The 22,408-nt window shown below is 42.6% G+C and overlaps 1 protein-coding gene across 12 annotated transcripts in view; it reads right to left on the bottom strand.

Annotated features, from left to right (window-relative positions):
• The window catches only part of Atp8a1 (ATPase phospholipid transporting 8A1), a 242,556-nt gene that overhangs the window by 197,057 nt on the left and 23,091 nt on the right, over positions 1-22,408 (bottom strand). For all 12 annotated transcript variants that reach the window (XM_087582508.1, NM_001426995.2, XM_087582503.1 and 9 more), the window contains 4 exon segments: positions 10,367-10,481; positions 8,784-8,883; positions 7,799-7,897; positions 2,867-2,912 (listed from right to left, as the gene is read on the bottom strand). Coding sequence is in view for 7 of the 12 variants with exons in the window: in NM_001426995.2 (NP_001413924.1) it covers positions 2,867-2,912; positions 7,799-7,897; positions 8,784-8,883; positions 10,367-10,481 (360 nt within the window). In the remaining 5 variants the exon portion in view is untranslated.

The raw sequence follows: 22,408 nt of genomic DNA, 5'->3' as shown, positions 1-22,408 counted from the left end.
TTCATGTGAACTTGTTAGCATCACTTTAAGCTCTGCCCCTTCTCTGAAACTAGGTTCTTGGAAAATAATATAAAAGTCACATTTGTCATCTCACTAAGCCATCTGCTTAACCAACATATGGATCTCCAGGGCAAAAAGTGGCATTTCTCCAAAAACATTGAGGACAAGCCCGATGTAGAGCCTAGTTGTAGCATTCCGAGTCGGAGCCAACCTCTGTAATTCTGTTGGTAGGAACGAGGTGCCAGACAGTTGCCGGCTATAGCTAATGGCTGAAAACGTTGGAAATAAATTATCAGGTTTTTGTTGTTTCCTAAATCTCTAGGGATGACTGGAGTGACAGACTGGGAAGGCTTTTTGGTGTCTTACCCATAAGATAAGAGAACACTCGTTTGAGTAGGAATACCCAAGAGTGAATCCTGGCACTGCAGTAAAAGGCATCTTCTCATGCATCGTGCAGTCTTGGCAAACATTTAGAAAATCTAAGCTTAATACTTTAAATCTCTGTCAAAATTAATTACCTGTCATAAATCTCTCCCTCCCCCGCCTATTCGCCGACCACTGTCTCAGCTCAGGAAGGCAAAGTGAATTTCACTCTGGTCTAATGACAACAGATGGCTCTCATATTAAGTAATTTGAGTTATCTGACAGCAAATAGCATCCTGTTCAAACAATTTTATATCTCCCTTCATCTGTGGAACCAAGAATACCAGTGCTCGAACTCGGGGGGTGGGGTGGTTAAGCAGGAAGATGCCAACCACTCAGGAAAGAGTGCCAAGCACCACCATTAGTTCTTGGCTACAGGACTTCCAAGGACCTGGTTCCTGGAGCTGAGTCTGTACCGTTCGTTTTACAAGCTAGTCTCCTTTACACTTCGTGGGGAAGCTTCACTCACACGTGTGTGGTCTTCATTTGCAGACAGAGAGATGATACAGAGAATGAAAAAACCAACCAAGAAGGCTCTGTACCTGAACAGCAACATTTTGGGAAACGAAGACGTAAGTAATCAGGGTCCCTCTGACCTAAATTCATACCGCCATGACAACTGTTCTTCAAGGCTTGCAAAAGGCCTACCACCAGTCACCGGAGCCTAGAGTCCTCTGCCAGTGGCAATGATGTACTAGAAAAGTATTTGAATAGCTGCACTTCAAAGGCTTCCACTGAATATTCTAAGCCACGCGCTAACAAATACAAGAGCTGCACACTGTCATAATACCAGCACCCAAACATCTAGACAGCGCCCCCTTTTGCCCTTAGGATTGCGTCTAAACTCCTGGAGCAGCTTTGTGTCCCTCTCCCATGAGCCTTTCTGTCCTCCATCCTGATCCCACATGTTCCTCCTGCTTCTTTTTTGGCTCCTTAGTCATAGCTACTGAGAATAGACAAGGGGATGCCAGACTCTCCTTTGTCTAGCTTTTAAGGTCTCATAAAACTTGACCCGAGCCCATCTTGCAAATCATGTGTCTGTTTCTCCCTGATAGGAATCTCTTGGGCACTCGATGCTCTAATAATAGCGCTATCCAGAAATCAGGAGGTGTTTTTTCCCCCCTGGCTATCTTCTCTTCCCCCTTCCCACTCAACCCACAAGCAAAATGTCATCCCCATCTCTCTCTATTTATCCACAGTCCTTCCAAAATTTAAGACCTACCTCGTGATAATCCAGGATTTTCTCCCTTTTGGGGTTTTATAGCCTTGGACATGGGAAACACCATTTGCCATGAAAATCCAATGAGACATTGAAATGGCGCAACCCAGTCTTCATCATCTTCCCAAGTCTCTAATACTGTTCTTACACATTTTTTCTCATGTGTATATACCTTAAAGCTCATCAAAGTTAAAATTCTCATTTGATCTTCTCTTATATCCTCAAATAATCTTTCAATAGAGACCCTAAATATTTAGGCTAATAAAGACACCCTCCTCAAATGTATAAGACACTACCTAGCAGTGAGGTCTTTGGTAGGAAGTGGTGAGAAAGTGGGAGTACATTCTAACAGAGCAGTGGTTCTCAACCTTCCTCATGCTGTGACTCTAATACAGTTCCTCACGTTGTGGTGATCCCCAACATAAAATTATTTCATTACTATTTCATAACTTTAATTTTGCTACCGAAATGAATCATCACGAATCAACATCTGATTTGCAGGGTATCTGGTATATGACCTCACAGGGGCCTTGGCTCACAGGTTGAGAACTCCTGCCATAGAGCCTCTCCCACAGGAACAACAGTAGATAACTGTGCTGACTGACTAGGTGGTGCTGAAAGGTACCTGGTTTCCTTCTCACCAGAGAACTGCAGAAGGAAAGGAGTTTCTCAGTGGGAAGCAAGCTCAGAGTTGGCATAAGATGTCTGCTTTCAAGTTCTAGATACTTTTTAAAAACACGAGAGCCATGGTCTTTGCCTGCGTTGAAGGTCATTTTGGTTGGTCTATTCCAAAATAGGCTGTTAACACCAAGCCCATTCAGAAGCTGGCCTGGATTTTACTGTGCATTATTTCAATGTTGAATTCCATCTGCCTCCTTCGAACAAGTAACAAAACTTCGGAGGATTTTCTATCATTTCTACAGCCCAAACTCTTCATAAATAAAATAAAGCCATTTTTATAGTTTAAACACAGTGTATAACTGTAGACCTTATTAACAGTCTATTCAGAAGTGCATAGCTGGGGAACATGTAAATATATTAAAAATGTGGCTTTTTCAAAAATATCACTGTCACGTGAATTCAACTCTTGAGGAAGCTGAGCTGGGCAGAAAGTATTCCAACACCACAGAGTATTCCCAACTGAATCATATGTAAGCGAAGAGTCTGGAGATAGGACATGGAGCAAACTTGGTTAACAGAAGAAAAAAGACAAACGGGTCTTACCTTGTGTCTGTTTCTTGTTCACGGCATTATCGGCTTTGTGCCGTTTCTAAAGTTGAGAACAAAACAAAAACTCAGTGAAAAAGTGAATGAGACCCACCAAGGAGAAGGCACTCAGAGTAAACAAAGATCTTTTAACTTAGGCCTCAGAGTTTCTGTCTTTCTACACTGGAGATGGGGGTGTTGTTGGACCGTCCCCAGCTTCCTCCCAAGGTACTCCTCCCTGGTGGTGCCCCTCAGAAAGTTCTTAGATAGCAAATAGGTAGAAAAACATTTAAATCATACTAGAAAAAAAATGAAACAAAAGTCAGACTTAGTCTACTGTCTAAATAACCCACTTAGATTACCCAAGAGAACCACGCATTGTGACTACCACTTAGTAATGGGATTAAAGTGTTTTCAGTGTTTTGTGAAACTCATTATCTGACTACGCTCAGTACATCCTCCATAAGAAAGGTGCGCTGGTGTCTGCTGACAACTAGAAACAAGTTCACCTGCCACTTTCAGTAGTCTCTCTCCTCAGTGTTCACACTACCTACCACCTAGTTCAGCCGGGAGCCTCCGCTGAGGGATAGAGTCTAATCCTCCTGGTTCCCAAAGCACCCACAAAAGTAAAGAGTGAGAGGTGAGTTCCAAGAGCTACCTAAACCAAGATTTTAGAAGTGTTAAAACAAAACAAACACCGACAGCACAAACAAATAATCGGAAGGCCAGAAGAAAGGCAAGATGCTCACGGTGAGGGGCTGCCCTAGGGGCTACTATCTCCTCGGGCATTCATCCTGTGGCTTCTGTCTAATCTGACAGCACGGGGAAGACTACCCTAAACACAGGCGACATGGCAGGAACGTTTTGAGTGTAACTAACCCCTTGTTTTCAAAGATCCTCTCTTAGAAAGCTCAAGCCTGCACTTAGCTGTGAGAATTGAGAACAAATACGCGTAATGCCTAAGTTTTCCACTTGAGAAAAATAAGGGACTCAAGAAGCATAGTGAAAAGAAGTTCTCAAGAGAAACGTGTGAAGTCAGCACACCTCTGAGCCACAGCGGCATCTAGGGTGAATGGAGTAAGAGTTACCCACACCAACAGTGTGGATCGGGTTCCTCAGAGTATCAGCCCCCGAGCTACACAACAGACAAACGCCTTGTTTTCCATGTGCCTTTGGCCTGCTCTTCAGAGGTGAGATTAATCAAGGCTTCGTCTCTGCTCTCTCTCACTTCTCCTCTAAGTTAGCTCAACTTTTTCACACCAAGCCCATCACTGGGGCTGCCTATAGTCCCTCACCCATCTTCCCCCTCCCCGCTTTCTCTGGTACTGTCCCCTTCTCTGTTTCAAAAGGGCCTTGAAGTGAGTCCACGCTGCAGTCTGTTACCTTAGCCCAGACATGGAGCCATGAATCCACATGGAGTAGACCAGTGGTTAGAGACAGAAAATCAGTCAAATAGGCAGGAGATGCAGTGTTAGGTAGTGACGAATCTGACAACTTGATTTTGAAATATTCGAAATATTTAAAACATTTTTTAGACTTTTCACCACTTGTTGTAATATGTCTTCATCTTTTTTGCCAGCTATTGGACTAGTATATCTTGTTAGCTAAAAATCTGTTTTTTTTTTTCTAAAATTGATATTTTGTCCTTTAGTGAGGACCATTGAGTTACCAGGACATGTGACACCTTCTCCTTGCCTGCTGTCAATGGGGCATAGCCCTAAGGATATCTCATGCTTCACTGAATGCTAAAGCAAGCCTGGTGACTGCTTCATTGTCTAGTTCTTCTACTGGATGCTCATCTCCAGCCAGACTTCTCTACTCGGTAGCATAGCCTGCTATTTGGTACCTGCACCTCACAGACTTTGAATAACTAATCATTTTGCAATGAGTGAAATCTACAAATGTTTAACAATTTTCTGGCAAAAAAAAAACCAGAATTTTTTTTATGATTTTAAATACTAATCTAACAGACAACTCTTAATTCCAATTCTTGACACAAGGATTGGCATTCATTATGACAGAGGTTTTGAGAAGAGATTTCTATCAATTCAGAGTATTACAAGTATGTACATGTTTACTTTTGTTTATATATATGCAAATATTAGTTTATATTGTATATATGTTTTTATTGACACAAAAATAAAACAACACATTATGTAAATATAGGCAAAGGATCTGGAGTGGCTGAGTCTTTACTATCTCACATGCAGACAAATCTTAGATTTTATTCTAAAAATGTACAATGATAACATAGGATATACAGTTTTTTAGAGTATACGCTGTGTTTTATTTCTGAGGTATAGGTGGAAGACATAATTAGTCTTCACAAACATCTAGTTCCATACTTTTGTGGATGCAAAGACAGCATAAATGCAAAAGGTGTTATTAGTTGTAACACCTGCAAACAGATGTTGTTACCATCGAGGCCCCAGCACTTGAGAAGCGCCATCTCTATTCCCTCTGCCCTTCTCTGCTACAATGAGCCCTACCGTTCTATCCAGCAGAGATTTAATTCATTTTGCCTCCCCGAGTGACTACACTGCCTGTCTCTAGCAACCACAGTGTCTTTCAGAAAACAGAAAGCAGACATATATTGGGCCACTGACATATTGAATATGATTAACAGTGCAACAAAGTTTAAACACACCCTAATCTATATCCTAAATGATGACAGGCATCTATGCAGTGCCCTTGTACCCTAATCTATATCCTAAGTGATGACAGGCACCTGTACAGTGTCTTTGTGTTTCTGTTGAGTGAATGTGTGAATATATGACTCATTTTAAGTCATCATATAAATAGTTCTTTGTCCACCTACTTAAACTATTACTTCTTTTGTTCTCTCCTCTGGAATAGTTGAATATGTACTCCATGTTAAACAATCCCTATAGTCAGTATCTTTAACAGTAGTTTCACTAAAACCTCCAACAAGTGAAATCATTACTGCCTCACAATATGAAGACGATATGTTCGAAGAGCTGTCTGATTAGCTTCCTTCTAATGATATCGAATTATTGTATTATGCTCTATTAAAAATACTTCTTGAATACAATTTTACTTAGTGCATATTTTGAAAGACAGTGAAATAGATAGATAGATAGATAGATAGATAGATAGATAGATAGATAAAATTGAAGAGCAGAATAGAAGACTGCTAACAAGCAAGGCTTCATCTATTGCCATAGCTGAACTCCAACACTGGCTCTCAGTGGTTGACCTCTGGCAAGCAACTTTGGCCTGACTATTCTTTCTCATTTGGAAACTCAGAAGAAGATCAATAGTGACTTTGTGTCTAACGTACATTCTAATAAATATATAGATGGGGAACAAGTACATGGAACCAAACAAGCACAGTAAATGTTACTTACATTACTGCTGGTGACTCTGGACTGAGATACAACCTGGGATGGACTTTTGATCCCACCACTTTTGGGGACAATGCTTATGACCTCTTAAAGCCCTAGCTTCCTTGCCCTTTTCCTTTTAAAATCTTAAAGAATTTTAAAACATTCTTTTAGTAGAGCATCTATATGTGTCTTTTCAAAGGACATTAATATTTTAAATTATGTACACGACTGTGTATCTGTACATGAGGATGTGTGCCTGAGTATGGGTGCTCACAAAGGCCAAAAGAGGATATCTCATCCCCTGAAATGTGTTACAGGTAACTGTGAGCTTGGAACCAAACTCAGGTCCTGTCCTGGAGCAGTACACATCATCAAGCACTGAGCTGCCATGTCCCCAGGTCCAGCTTCCATGCTTTAAATGGAGAACTCCTGAAGTTATTTTGGGTGGATTAAATAAAAAACAAAGAAGCAAGCTCAAACCCAATGGCACAATGACTAATGAATTACAGAAAAACCAGGTTAAAGAAAGAAAAGAGTCCACAAGGCAAAGAAAGAGACAAAAACCATAGTGAGGACCAGTCCCCGGGGGCTGTCAAATCCAGCCAGAGCTTAAAGACTGGAAGTGAGGGGGAACAAGCTAAGGAAAGGGAAGTCTTCCGATCTCCAGTGTGGGTCCAAGAAGGATGCCACCAATCAAGAGGACCACAGTGCCTCAGACACACGGACGGAGTCAAATAGCTTTAACAACCACTGCTACTCAGAGCCTGGCGGCCACAGATATGGCATCCCAGGACTCCAATCCTAGCACACACTCCAATTCAATATATTTTCTCTTTTAAATAATATTGATAAAGTAACATTGTAGAAGTAATATTGTTATTTGTGACACTTGGGGCTGTGCATTGATAAAGACTTCCTCGGTCTCCCCAACTTGACTCTTCTAAAGACCAATAGGAGGTCGTTTTAGACATGCAAAGACATACCATTAAACAATAAGAAACATCAAAACTCCACATCATAAAACACAGTGTTGGCTTCCTCAAATATGACAGTTGAAATATAATAGAAAAAGTCTAAAGTTATTTGGGGGAGCTCGTTTTACAAAGGTGACATTGACTTCTTCCTATCATGGAGTGTTAAAAATAGCAAACTTACTCTTTCTTTCAATAAGACAAGATAAATGGAGAGGAAACTCAGAACACTAAAATAGAATGAGAAGAAATCAAGGCATCTAATAAGGTAAAAACCATAATATTTAACTTTAAAAATAAAAAGTACAAATAAAACCTCGTTTATATTTAATTTGGAGGTTATTTCAATTGATTAGAAACAATGATCAAATATAATTTTCTCTTCATGCCAATTTATATATTTAAGTTAATTTCTTTCGTTAATAAATGATAAACCTTAGAGAGCATTGTACTAAGAATCTCTCAATATTAATCTGTTAGAAATTGACTTCAGAAGAAGAAATGCAATTCTATTCATTTTTTAAGTTGAATAGGCATTTAAAAAAGGTCTATACTATAAACAAAATACCTTAAGAAAATAATATTTTAATATATATTTGAGCCAATTCATTTATGAAAAGTTAAATACTTACAATATCTTCTATTATCTCTTTGATAGCTGCCACAGCTAAAATAAACAAGAGAGGAACCAGTGTTGTGTAACGACCTGTTGGCGACACATCAGGAATTTGCTGAATGGGAAAAAAGGCAAGATAACTCTCATGAGAACCAGAACGTCTATAAAAACGTCCTAAAAGGATGATGTCACAGCGCTTCTAAGACATTCCTCTCGGATCTGACTAGTGCTAGGTGAGGTATCTGAAGAGCAGCTAAGCTGCTTCACCGTAAACATACAGCACAGAGAGCTAACACCGTGTAGGATTACAAAAAGACAGAGTAGCATGTAATAAACGATACCACCATCCAAGTGCCTTAGAAAGACAATAAATATCTATAGAAATGTCCAAACAGTCTAATATGAGTAAGTCTATTCTGAGATAATGTTTATTTCATTATCTCTTTATGCTATCTAGATCAGAAAATAACGCTTGGAGCCAGAAAGACGACGGGATGTACACAGTCCAATTTAAGGGTAGCTACCTCTGGGGCTGGCATGACTCAACTTTTCTTTATGCTTTGCTGTATCTTTCAACTTCTTTTACTAACAGTAAACATTTGCTATTTTTAAAGCGTTTTTTCCCTTTATTCAACTATAACAACTAACTTAAGTTGTTGTGGGTGATAATTTTTATAGTGAGCTCATTAGTATTGATACTTTTCACAGAAGAAAAGCTAGCTGGATAATTTAGGTCTCTCTTCTCCTCAACTCCTAAAGTGTGCACTTCTTGCCATAGAATTTATAGGCCACATCAAATATTTGGATAAGCCTGAACCCAAAGACTTGGGGGAGTGCAGCAGACCTGGCCCTGTGTGCATGCAGCAGCACTGAATATGCAGGAAGGCCGGTTAATCTCTGCCTTTCTATATGCCTCAGGGGACTGGTGGGGGTTCTAACAAGCTCTCCCACTTCCTGCACACTTGGCTTCTAACAGAGGTTGGAGGTGGATGGGACTTTACCTGGAGCAGGGCAATAAAGAGAAAGAAGGAATTAGCCGCTCTTCTGAACTGAGAATAGAGGAATCTCGGAAGGAAGGTGATGACGTTGTATTTTGCAGTACTAGAAAGCAAAAAATAAGGAGCATAAAGCTTAGTCCCTCCCACAATTAGCACCCATGTTTGCAAAGTTCTGGTCCCACCTCAGGCGTAATCAGACGACATTTTTGGACAGTTTCAAATTTGGAAACCATAGTGAGGGGTCGTTAATGTAAATGAAAGAGAAGGAGAGGGGAACTGGTGAAACAGACAATGAAGGCTGGATCTCATAGGCTTGATTTTCTCCATAATATTGTAGGTCCTCTCTGGCCAGTTATCACGCAGAACAGTACTAGGAGGGGCACCGTTAGATAAGATACTGCACCATCACATCAACAGAAAAACTTCAGACTTTAAACAAGACCAGACGGTGCAAAAGGCTTCTAGACAACCCAACACACAGCTTTTGCTGCTGTTCTAAGTTGCACTATCTCTGGGGCCTTGCTAGGAACCTGGTGAGGATTCTACACTGTCCAGAATCAGTAAGGCATGAAATGCACTGGTACTGGAAACATCTAGGCTTTCCTCTTGCTACTACATGGAGGGAAGATTAAAGGCACGCGACGTACTCTTCAACAGCCATTCCACTAGACTACGTACAACTTCATAAATGTTCGTTTTCAATGAGTACATCTCAAATTTGGAAAATCCGCCCTAGGGAAATACCAGGATAGGCATTGGGGTGTTCATGTGGCTAAGGGCTACTCAAAACCTAGTGCCTACGTGGGATCGTTTCCTGATTGTTGAAATGAAAACTGTAAGAGATGTAGTAAGGAAGACATTCTTGAAGCATGCGCTATCATACATTATGTATCACAGCTATCAAAAGCCACACTTTACAACTCTGGCTAAAACAAACAAACTGAACCCCACAAAGTTCTTGGCATAGAGTTGTAAAAATTGTTTCTAAGCTGTTAACACTTGGCATGCAAAAGTAACATGTCATTCCATGAACAGGTTTAGAGAGATGATAACTGCCCAGGGGCAGTTTGATTATTGACTTTGATTATTCTGAACCACCAGAGTGTGGGTGCTTGTCCCTTCTACACCCAGGGTGTTAATTTTTGATTTTACCGTTTTGTTTTCTTCTATTTTGAGATGCTGGTAACTGAGCCCAGAGCTTTATGAAGGCTAAAGCATCCACCACCAGCCGCGCCATAACCACTGTTTCTTTCATGGATAGAAAAGAGAAACAGCAGGAAACAGAGAAACTGCACATGCTACTAACTAAACCGAGAGTTCCTTGCAAGCAGAGTTCCCTCGTTCCTTCCTCTCTTTCTCCCTCCTTCCCTCTCTGAAATAGGGTTTCACTGTATAGTTCTGGCTATCCTGGAACTCACTATGTAGACCAGGCTGGCCTTGAATTCACAGAGTTCCAGCTGCCTCTGCCTCCAGAGTGCTGGGAATAAAGGTGTGTGCCACCATGCCTGGCATGCGTCTTCTTCCCACCCATCTTGCTCTACTGCCCAGCCCTCCCATGCCGCCAGACCCTCCCCAGCCCTTCCTACCTGACGTGGTTGTTGCAGAATTTTGTCAGCTGAGGCTGGTTGATGAATATGGTTCTCACTTCCTCTTGATCAGCCAGAGAGGTCTTTTCTGAAACATCATCTGTCTTCTCATAACCTGAAAGAGACAGGCTTCTTAGTGGATGAGCTTAGTGTTTCCCTCTATTACCCTTAGCCAGACCAGACCCATGTTTCAAATCTATTCTACAATGTGATACTCTGACAAGCCACAGGCTTCCCCTTATTGGTGGCATTTCTTTTGCAACAAAGAGTAAAATACATAAAACATTTTTGTTAGGGGTGCTATTTGACATTTATTTTAAAAAGATTCCCTTCTGAAACCATAGTATTTATTCATCTTTCTTAATATAAATGCCCCACTTGGTCTCTTCCATTTCAAAAGAGGATAGCCACAAGTCAAAAATTTTGGACATAGTTTATGTGACAGTTTAAGTAAATCTCAAAAAGAGTAATCTAAAATACACTTTAAAACTTAAACATGCTGAATATTTCTGTCTCGTTTTAGATGAAAATAAGAAAAAAAATTTAAATATTAAGGTTTAAGTAGGCAATCCCCGAAAAGATACAACTAGGTACATTCCTCTACTTCCTCCAGTTAGAAGCACAATTTCTAACTTCGTTCTCAAGATCATCATAAAACCGTTAAGCCACCCCATGGTCACTGGAATAGGGCAGCTTCCCACTTGGCTCCTTGTAGCAAGACTGACAAACACCAAACCAAACCAAACCAAACCCCCCTAAAACCACCCCCCCCCCCCCCCCCACCACCACCAACAAACAGAAACAAATGGACAAGCAACCCTTTAAATGGTGCATTCTTATTTCCTAGGGAAAACGGGTATGGGGGCTGTTGCCAAAACCTTGCGTCTGATCCCCGCACTACAAACAAAACTAAGCAAGCAAACAAAGCAAGAGGATCTAATTAAGTTAAACCCTCCTCTGCGGGAGAGGACAACAGAAACATTGTATCTGAGAAGCCCATTAGTTTCCTTTTCCTCTTTTCTGTGCCAGCTCTTCCCTAAAAACCTGCTGGCACGTGGCCTTCTGAAGTGCCCTGCACTGCTACAGCCAGAGGAAGCGGCTCTGGGTCCACAGCCGAGTCCTCCCCCATCGCACACTCACCAGGAGGTTTTCTGGCTCTCTGGTTATGAGTCAGCCTCCCTGTACCGGAATAGGAGCTGCCGGGAGCCCTAGATGGTGTGTTACTCATCTCTACACCAGTCAGCAAACAGCAGGTACTTAACAAATGTTTGCCCAATAGACACGCCCCAAACGACAAAGTGGTGGCCTCCTCCTCGGGCCCCATTTTGAAGATTCTCCACCCACTGATAAAGATACTAATGTTAACCAAGAGCTCGTGACAAATGGTCCCAACAAGCTTGCCTGTGGGACACCGAGATAGAGACAGTGGGTATAGGAGACTCACTGGGGTGCTCCAGAGTGAGCAGGAAAGCCGCTTGGTAGGGATGGACTGGACAGCACGCTGACTAAGCACTGAGGCCTACTCGTAGAAGACTTTCCAAATTGCTGAGAAAGCAGCCTGAAGCCAAGTCTCTGCCTGGCAGGGAGCCCCTTGGAGCTTTCCAGGACCAGAGTTACATTTCATCCCTTCCTCTTGAAGGTCACAGCTCCAAGGTAAGCTCTATCATGTGCATTTCTGAGTTTTAGAAATGCCGTCTTCGTGGTCTACCACTACATCATACTGTAGAGACAGCACAAGCTTCATCCCCTACTTTTATATTTTCCGAATTTCACACGGGGATTGGGAGAGGAATCATTTGGTGAAGCGCTTGCTGTGCAAAGGTGAAGGCCTGAATTCAGATCTCGGGAAATCAAAGGCAGAGCGGCCATGGCCACGCACCTAGAATCCCAGCACGCTGGAGGTGGAGACAGGAGATTCCAAGAGCCAGCTGACAAGCTAGACAGGCTGGATTGTCAGACTTTGAGATCAAGTGGGAGACCCTGCCTCAAAGTATTAGAAGGTACAGATAGATCGAGGAAGACATTCCTGGCACTACCTTTAGACGAGACTTCCTTTACAGTTCTGTACTTCTGAGAGCCTGGCCCTGGGCTATTTTTTCCAGGGAGTGATGGATCAGTCCTCCTGAGAGATTTGGGCTAGGGTCTCAAATGGTACGGGAATAGGATCCATATCAAATGTCCATCCCCTTCAGACAAATTTGTATTCAAGAATTCCTATGGTATTCTCTTGGGTCAAAAGGATTGGAATCTAATCTTTCTTACAAAAGAACCTGGGTAATTAAAACAACCCTAATGGATGAGCAGAGGTCCTAAGAAAATTAGACAAGAAACTTCTCTAAAAGAGGCTACATCTAGAATGGTGGCATATTCCTAAGAGTAGGAGCTTTAAAAGGGCTGGATGGTTCTAGGCGTATAATTCCCAGGGGTCAGAGAAAGAGCTGGGCAGGATAGTGTATGTGAAGCTGGGTCACAGAGAACACTAAGAGCTCTGACATACCCTGGCCAGAGGTGAGACTGCGCTCCCAGATGCGCTGACCAAATCTAATACCAAGAGAGGGATCCTTTTCACTAAGAGTAGACAGTGAGAGCCTGAGGAAGCAGGACTATTGGGAACTCTCCCTGAGCACTGCATGGAGCATGGCAATGACAAGTGGAATCCACACGGATGTGAAGCTATAACTCTCAAGTTGTCTAAAGGCCAGAGACAGCACCCTATATGATATACCCGATCTCCCATTATTGTTCTAGAAATGCATAGGCCTCAGACATCTGCAGGACACTCTAATGAAGGGTGGGTTGTGGTAGGAGTCGGTCCCTAAACAAACACTGACTCAGTCAGAATGGGCTGGCTTACTGAATGTATACCCTAACAACGAGCAGGTAGAGACCACAGAAAGGCTGCCTAATTGTGGTACCTGTTCTTGGGGCAGCCTTTTAATAGGAAAAATCAGACACCAAAGTTTAAAAGGCAAGGAGGGAGCAGTACTGCATTTTGGCTTACTAGACAAAGTATTATCAGCTGACCTTTATGCTGAGCGGTCCTGAGTGAGGTAAGGGGGGTGGTGAACAAAAGAATTTTAGAACATTAAGATAGCAGAGCGTGAGTATCATAATCATATTTTTTTTAGCTTATAAATAGCATTCTTCAGTGTCAGCCACAAAGCCCATAGTGAGCTCCTGTGTCGGTGAAGGAAGTTCTGCCCAGTGGTCAGCTCTGACTCAAGCCATTAACAGTTCATATTGACCTTTAACCTGATGGGTCCTACATAAAGCTTTGTGAAATTCCTTAAGATTAACAAACCTCAGGACATATAGTACAGAACACTATAGAACAGAACAGGCTATGCGATCAGTACGACCTTGTTCTCAGTCAAGTTATTTCTCTGTGTCAGTGACTGGCAGGCATGTTACAGCAACAATATGAAATAGCTGGGGCCATGGAACAAAATGGCTATAGCTGTGCTGGGGATGAGGATGAGGGGTGAGGATGAGGGTCAGACCACAATAGTGTCTGTCTTAGGGAAAGACCGAGAACTTTGCTAATGTGGAAAGCAAGCGTTCGTAACTATTTCAATTGGATTGAAGTCTCAGTTCATTGTAGATATTGGTAGGTCTGGATATATCAATAACTTATTAATCCATATTTCATCAAGAAAAGAACCAAAGCTCTTATTTGAACCACTTTGAGGACAGTGGATCATGATTTTGACCTCATTCTTATACTACATTAGAGGTGAGAACACAGTCTCTTCGTGCATTGATAGCGATCCAATGTATACCAGGCAAATGATTTTTAAATGTCTGTGTTGTTTTGTTCTAAGGTAGGGTCTCAAGTCATCTGGCTTGGACTTGCTGTTTCTCAGAGGGTGACCTTGGGCTTCTTACTCCCTGCCTCATCTCCTGGACCTAGATAACCAGTCTGTGCAGCCGTACCCTGAGGACATTTCCAGCGTCAGCCATGAAGGTCACATAGAGAGCTGGGTGGTGCTGACTCAGTTCCTACTGTGTAGTGTCGTACAGGCAATCCAAGATGGAAACTCCTTTCACCCCTGCTCTGGAGAAGTCAAACTAAGATGACTTGGGATACCACGCTCCTTTCCACACACTGTTCTGTCTTTGCTTTAAGGAGTTGGTTGGTAATCCAGGGGTCTTGTTTGATATTTTAGTCATGTGTTCATTTAAGCCATTAAACTTATTAGCAGTTTTTAATCTACTATCCAGACGCCTCAGACTAAGAATTCTGCCACCTGTGCAGGAAGCAGGAGGAAGCTGGTGAAGTCACTGTTTTTGGATGAGTTCTCAGCCAGGCCCTCTCAAGTCGCCTTTGTTTTGAAGTCATGCTAATGGTGAAACCAGCTTGGAGGAAAAAAATCCATCTTTATCATACTCTATAGTATGCCTTGAAATTTTTCTGCTAAAAAATTGCACAGAGGTCATGCAACACTCATACAGTCAATAGAAATCCACCCTAAAGCATTGATTTCCTGTTTCTGGGACTTAGCTTCTCTAGGTTAGTACCAATAAGGTCTGGATTGAACTCTGAAGCCAAAATCTCATTGAATGTGTATCTGGTAAAGTTCAAAACAAGCAATAAGACACATCAGGTGGTTACTCTCGTTAGCCTCCTAAATTTTCAAAACGGAAATATTGTGTGATTACCTCCTAGAATAATTGATATAAGATGAGAGAGTTTATACACAAAGTACTTATTAAATGCTTGGTATTTGCTAAGTATATATTTTAAAAAGTCTATTATGCTTGAGTGAGTAAACGGGGATGGATGAATTCAGAGGCTGAGTCTCATAGAGAGGGAGGCTGGCACAGCGTCTCAGAGTGGTAACTCCTCCCCCGTGTAACTGTGAACCTCTCTGCTCCGCTTGCTTCACGGAAAGTTTCCTGAATATTCCACCTGATTCACACAAGCCCTCAGTTGTCTGATGAGCTCACAGGTGAGCAAAACCAGAGCAGCAGCATGTTGGGAACAGATCTCTTTCTTAGAGGTAGATGCAGACTTTTAAGATGTATTAACCCAAAGTTGTTCATAAGTGTATGATGTTAAGACAATGTCACAGGAACTAGGGGAACTAATGTCACAATGGCAGAAAAGCTGACTGAGCAGCACACCCCAAGGGGTCCCCTGCTTCCTGTAAAGCATCGGAGTTCACAGTAATCCTCAGGAGTCCAGTCGGGTGGTAAGGAATGGGAGTATTTTAATGGTGTAGGCTGAGTAAGCCAGTGAACCATGGATCCTACAGTACTGTTTTCAGACTAGCAGAGACCTCATGACCAAGCTGATCTAAGTTGGCCGATCTGAAAAGTCAGGTGAGTCACCGCATGCCTCCTGAGAACCAGAGCAACTCACCCACTGGTGACTGATAAAACAGGAACCCACAACATGGGGCTCACACGACCTAATTCACTTAATCCCACGTGAGGACAGATACAGCCACAGGAACAAACTCTTCGGTCTGCTGAAGACCCTGGCAATGGAGTCATGATCCTCCAGGTCTCTTGCTTCCTACTCTCCCCCACAGCTGCTAAGGTGTAACTCTGAGCTCACCCGGCCCTGTCTAACTGCCTTCTCCAAAATTAGCTGACAGCTAATCTTTTGAAGGAACTCCAACTAAAGCCTAGGAACAATATATTCCTAGTAGATTGTGTTCCTCCTGTCATAAGTTTGGGGGTGGGGGATAGAGAGAGAGGAGGGGGAGAGAGAGGAAGAGAGGGAGAGAGAAAATGAATGAATGCTTAAATGCTTGTCTCCTCAAATTCTAGGTTCCTAGAAGTGTATCATATGGCTGTCAAATAGAGACAGACAGACATGCATCCTGTACTTCCTAGTGTCTAAATGACCAACCCTTTACTCATAGAACAAAACTCATTATCAAAACCAACATCACGCCGAACTGCCTCAAGTATCATATTCCATATATATATGTAGATATGTATATACATATATTATACATTTATATATAGTATATCTATAACATAATATATAAATAAAATACATAGTACATATATTTTATATATACTTGTATATGTGTATGCACGTATACATATATAATATATAGCTATTATGCGACCTCACACTGAACAGTGAGTCTGGGTTGCAACAGGATTTAGGTGTGCACCTTGTGCACCTACCACTTACACCTCTGCCCAGCAGTGTAACAAACACATAGCACTTGTAGAGGGCCGCAATAACATTCGCCACCACAAGATGGCGCTGGCTTCCACTGCGCCCCACGTGGAAAGCTGGGATAGCTTTCACCATTACAAGATGGTGCTGGCCTCCGCCGCGCCAGCCGACTTCCTTTCAGGAAGTTAACTGTGTGCATGTGCAAGAGTGCCTTTGTGCCAGGTCTTTGCCCACTCCGGGGCGTGCCTAATGAGATCATGGGTAAGCAACCAATCAGGCATGGACGAGCCGCACTAGGGTGTATATAAGCAGCGCCATTCTGGGGCTCTCCTCTTCAAGATGCAATAAACGCTTTGCTGCAGAAGGATCCTGGTGTCCGCGCGTCGTTTTTGCTGGGCAAGACGTTGGGCGCGCGACAAGCACTATGGTGCACACTTCTTCAGTTTAGATTGGAGTTTCCGGATCTTTCAGCACTCATTTCTAGGTCCGACATGCTCAGCTAGGTGCATGACAATTACAGATATGACTAGTTTCTTAAGACAAAAATGAAAACCAACTTTATTCTTGAGATTTTCACACAGGCACAGAATGGAGTATTTTATAACCAGCTCTTATTTCCCCTCTACAAGTCTTCAACAAGTCCTCACTTCACCCTAACCCTCATAACACACTGGTGCTGGCCACACAAACATGAGTGTTCGGCCATTCACTGTAATGGGACACACAAATCCTCCCCCTCCTCATCAATGGGTGTGGCCTGCAAAGGACTTCCCTATATGTATTGGAATTGATTAGACAACAGTTTCTACAGCGCAAACGGGCAAGCAGCGCTCCTCCTTTCCTAAAGCACACGGTGGCTTCCGTTAACGTTGTTCTGGTTTGCAACTTCTTAAAGCCACCCAGACTCAAACCAGTCTTCTAGAACAAATGATTCTGGTGTGACTCACTAAAGTGGACAACGTGCTGGCTGAGATTTTAAGTGTCCCCTTAAGGCCTGCTGTCAAAGGCTTGGTTATCATTCCGTGACAATATTAGAAGGGAGGACCTAAGGCCTAAAGGGAGACAGCTAGGTGGATTAAGGACATATTTTGGAAGAAAACAGAAAAAACTGGCTTGTCCTTTCCCTCTGTCGTTCACTTTCTATCTCCTCCTCCCTGCCCCCTCTTCCCCTTCCTCCATGCCCCCACTTCTCCTCCCTCACCACCTTTCCTTCCTGCTTCTTCCTCCCTTCTCTTTTGTTCTCTTCTCTTCCCTTTGTATCTGTCATGAGGTATGGATTCTTGACAACATTTCTTTGACCAGGAACTCTGTTCTAAGATAAGGTGCTGCTTTACTGTGGGCCCAAGGTGGTGGGCCTAAGCAACCCTGGCCTGGAGAATACGAAACAGAAGCCCCAAGTACCTTTGTTCCTTAGAAGTTCATGGTCTCAAATCCTTTATTCCAGCAGCAGAAGGCTGACTAACACACCTTCTAGTTTTCAAATAAGGGGGTACAGTGATTCAGTAGTTTGGAGTTCTAACTTCTAGCTATACTGAAGGCATCAATTTAGTAATACCCTACTTGATCTGATTTGTAGCCAACATTAGAAGCTTTGTTTCCTGAACAAAATCATAATTTCAATTAATGGTAAAATTACTTAGAATGGCCTAAGCACACATGAAATCGCAGATTTATCAGGCTGACTTCTTCATTTTTAGTTATAATGTGACCAAATAGGGTGTATACAGAGTTTTGAGGAGCCTAAAATAGCAGCAGAGGGAAATACATAACCACCTGCTACTCACCAGTCCAGAACATGGCTTGGCATTTGCATGCACAGATACATAAAAGCGGCATGCCGAAGGCAGCCATTCACCTCCAGAGGTAACTTCATTTGCATACACGGATATATAAAATTGGCATGCCGAAGGCAGCCATTCACCTCCCGCTGTAACTTCTACTACCAACAAAGGTGGGCTGGCAGCGGGGCAGCCTGTTAGTTACTTCTCTGTATTGAACACGTGCTCCCCTTTCTCAGCAATGCCAATCACTAAACCAGTGCACAGGCTGTGGGGCCAGCTCTGGTTCCTCTACCGATTACACACATCACCCTGCATAAACCCTTCCCGGTTATGTTTTATTTTTGATAAATGAGAAAACAGGGCTTATAATCTCATGCTGTCTTCTGGTCCTAAAGCACTCAGAAGTTAGTATCTTCTGGGTATGGGTAGTAAGCCAACAGCTTGTGTATTTATAAGAACAAGGAAATGAAAGGAACGGAGCCATTTCAGAGATGTTTTAGAAAAACAGTTGACCTAGTTTGTAGTCAGTGATTTGTAACTGTACCCAAATCTCAGTACTTGAAGAGATACTCGGTAACCATTAGTCCTTGCCAGGAGCTGGCTGTTTCTTCCGAGCATTCCCTGCCGGTTACCAAGTAAGAGAGCATTAGGCTTCCTCCTCCCTCTGCCCAGACTTGGCTTGTACTTTCAGACCACACAAGATGTAACCAAGGACAGAAAGGCTCAATGATTATCTGTATGAAAGGCTTAATGTTCTCCAAGCCTCATCGCAGACACCACAGCCCAATCCGCAGAACTTAATCCCATCATTTGTTCAGTCAACATACTTAATCTCTTAGGGAAGGCATTTTACCAACCATTACGGAAACAGCTGAAGATAAGATTCCCTCTTTGGGATTCATTCTCTAGCGTAGAAGAATATAATTACAGATCATTCTAAGGGAGACGTACATAGGGAATGGCTAGCAGGTAGTGAAAGCCCCATTAGAGCTCTTTTTTAAAAATTAATTTATTTATTTTCATTGGATATTTTATGTATTTACATTTCAAATGTTATTCCCTTCCACCCTCTCTATACCCCTTCCTCTCCCCTGCTTCTATAAGGATGTTCCACTCCCACCTCAACACCCTGGCATTCCTCTACACTGGGGAAATGAGCCTACACAGGACCAAGGGCCTCTCCTCCCATTGATACTAGGCAATGCCATCCTCTTCTACGTATGCGGCTGGAGCCCCAGGTCATTCCATGTGTACTCTCTGGTTTAGTCCTTGGTTTAGTCCCTGGGAGCTCTGGGCGTTTGGTTGGTTGATATTGTTGTTCTTCCTGTGGGTTTATAAACCCCTTCAGCTCCTTCAGTCCTTTCTCTAACTCCTCCATTGGGGTCTGTCTTAGTCAGGGTTTCTATTCCTGCACAAATATCATGACCAAGAAGCAAGTTGGGGAGGAAAGGGTTTATTCAGCTTACACTTCCACATTGCTGTTCATCACCAAAGGGAGTCAGGACTGGAATTTAAGCAGGTCAGGAAGCAGGAGCTGATGCATGGAGGGACGTTACTTACTGGCTTGCTTCCCCTGGTTTGTTCAGCTTGCTTTCTTATAGAACTCAAGACTGCCCACAATGGGCTGGGTCCTCCCCTTTTGATCACTAGTTGAGAAAAATGCCTTCCAGCTGGGTCTCAGGGAAGCATTTTCTCAACTAAAGCTCCTTTCTCTGTGATAACTTCAGCTTGTGTCAAATTAACACACAAAACCAGCCTGTACAGGGTCCCTGTGCTCAGTCCAATGGTTAGCTGCAAGCATCCTTATCTGTATCAGTAGGGCTCTGGCAGAGCCTCTCAGGAGACATCCATATCAGGCTCCTGTCAGCAAGCACTTCTTGGCATCAGCAATAGTGACTGAGTTTGGTAGCTGCATATGGGATGGATCCAAAGCTTCTGTACAGCAAAGGACACTGTCAATAGGACAAAACGGCAACCAACAGATTGGGAAAAGATGTTTACCAATCATACATCTGATAGAGGGCTAAATATCTAATATATACAAAGAACTCAAGAAGTTAAGACTCCAGAGAACCAAATAATCCTATTTAAAAAATGGCTGTAGGATTTAAAAAATAAATATCCTATCTATAATCTGTTATTGATTATATTTTAAGCTTAAACTACTCCAGATATACCAAGTTAAACACACTGCTAACCCATAGCTTCCACTTTCTTACAAGGTTTTGTACATCATGTACAACCTTGATACCATTGGGGAAGTACAAGAAAATATCCTAGTCATTCTTATCTATTATGAAATCAGAAAGGTAGATTATGGGAGGGGGAGCCCTTGCTTCAGATCCTTGCTTAAAATCTGCCTAGGGCATTTTTATACAACACTAAACAAAGCAAATTATTGTCTGGGCCTGACTTCCTCAGCCATAAACAAACCAGTGCTATGAGGATGACTTTGTGTTGGTAATGTAGACTGACACTCGATACTCAAACTGTTCCCTGTATTCTACTCTCCCTGGAGATTGTAAAAGGTAAATCCTCTTTTAAAATATTTGCTATGGGAGAAAAAAAGTGCTGATGACACAGTAGAGGGGGTAATTGTTAATCAGGAGTATGTCCAATGTGAACCGACATTAACAGCAAAATGACTTTTCTCATGCAATTCTGCAAGTAAATATTAAATAAATAAATCGTCCTCTAAACTATTATCTCTACATAGGGGTTATGCAACTGAAATGCAGGGGTGAGTAGGTAGGAGGGAGAGGAGTTGCCTCTTAGCACAGTTAGAGAGCCATTACAACTATGCAGATTATGCAATTAGGGGGAGGGCGGCAATTGAACTCAAAACATCTATTGTATTAGCTTCTAAACATACTATGCAGGACCCAATTACCTGTTAGTCAATGTTTTCCAATATTGGTCCTTACAGAGACTATATTGTTTGCTCAAGATTCTTGACCTAGATTGAGGTTATTAAGCAAACAATCATGCTTACAACAGTCGGACGCTAATAAAAGAGAATGAACTGGAAAACTGGTTAGCGACTTTTGAGATGCAATTAAAGCGGGGTGCTACTTAGGAGGAAACACGGGCACTGCCTACTGTCCTTTTCAAAGCACACACACAGACCCAGGCACGCGCTCATGCACACATGCATGCACAAATAAAAGTATCCTTTCCCTTTCTGCCCTGAGCCAATCTGTGTTTTATCTGGAGAGACCATTTAGACGTTCTCACTCTTGCTATAAAGGCAAAGGCAATTTACTGTAACTACAAAGGAGGCTTGAAATCCTGCCTTCAGCATTGTCTGGGTGGGTCATTTCAAACGTTCAATTGGGAGCACAGTAGCTGCTCAGACAGACAACAGAAGTCAGGAGTTGGTCACTTGGCAGCTTGGGTGTTCATATTATACTTTGAAGCAAAGCACAAAAGAAATGAAGCACCTGCCAAGTATGGAAATTAAATAGAATCTCTTCAGTGGATCTCGAGTCTCCAGACATGAGTGTAGAGCTGGGGCAGGGGAGGAAAATGTCAACTGCATTAGTACATCATCACTGGACTGCTGGTTCTGCTGACACCTGCTGCTCTCTCCAGCTCAGTGTCTGCTTTTCCTAGAAAAGTCTCCCACTTTTCTGTGGAAAACCACCCACAGAAGTATTGGGGCATCCTTCAATCACCTTCCTCTGCCCCATTTAACTTAAGAAATGTGCCCAGTAGGACTTCATGGTACCCAGAAGTGATGGCCCCACTACTCACACTACCTTAGCTCTCTGTGCCTTGTCTGTAATGCTTTTGTTTGCTTTCTTTTGTGTTTTGTTTTGAACTCAGCTTCTGTCCATGGGACTAAAGTACTCATTAACCCTCTCCCTGTACCTGGCCCAACTTCTTCCACACGCTTGCAATCATGACTGGCACTCCTGCCTGGACTCACAGTGCACCTGCCCTCCTCATTAGATCATTAAGCTTCAGGAACCTTCCACAACAGGCTCTACTTGCTGGATCAGATCAGCTGCTTGCCCTAATTAAGTTCTTCACCCAGTTCATTCTAGAACACTGTGGGATGCCACCTCAAGGGACTTGTAGGATAGCTGAAAAGCTTTCCATATCATTGCTTTCTCTCAGGAC

The sequence above is a fragment of the Rattus norvegicus genome, chromosome 14, assembly GCF_021556685.1.
Source record: "Rattus norvegicus strain SHRSP/BbbUtx chromosome 14, alternate assembly SHRSP_T2T, whole genome shotgun sequence".
NCBI classification, from domain to species: Eukaryota; Metazoa; Chordata; class Mammalia; order Rodentia; family Muridae; genus Rattus; species Rattus norvegicus.
Note: the sequence above shows the minus strand (reverse complement) of the source record. Positions and strands in the feature narration are given on the sequence as shown.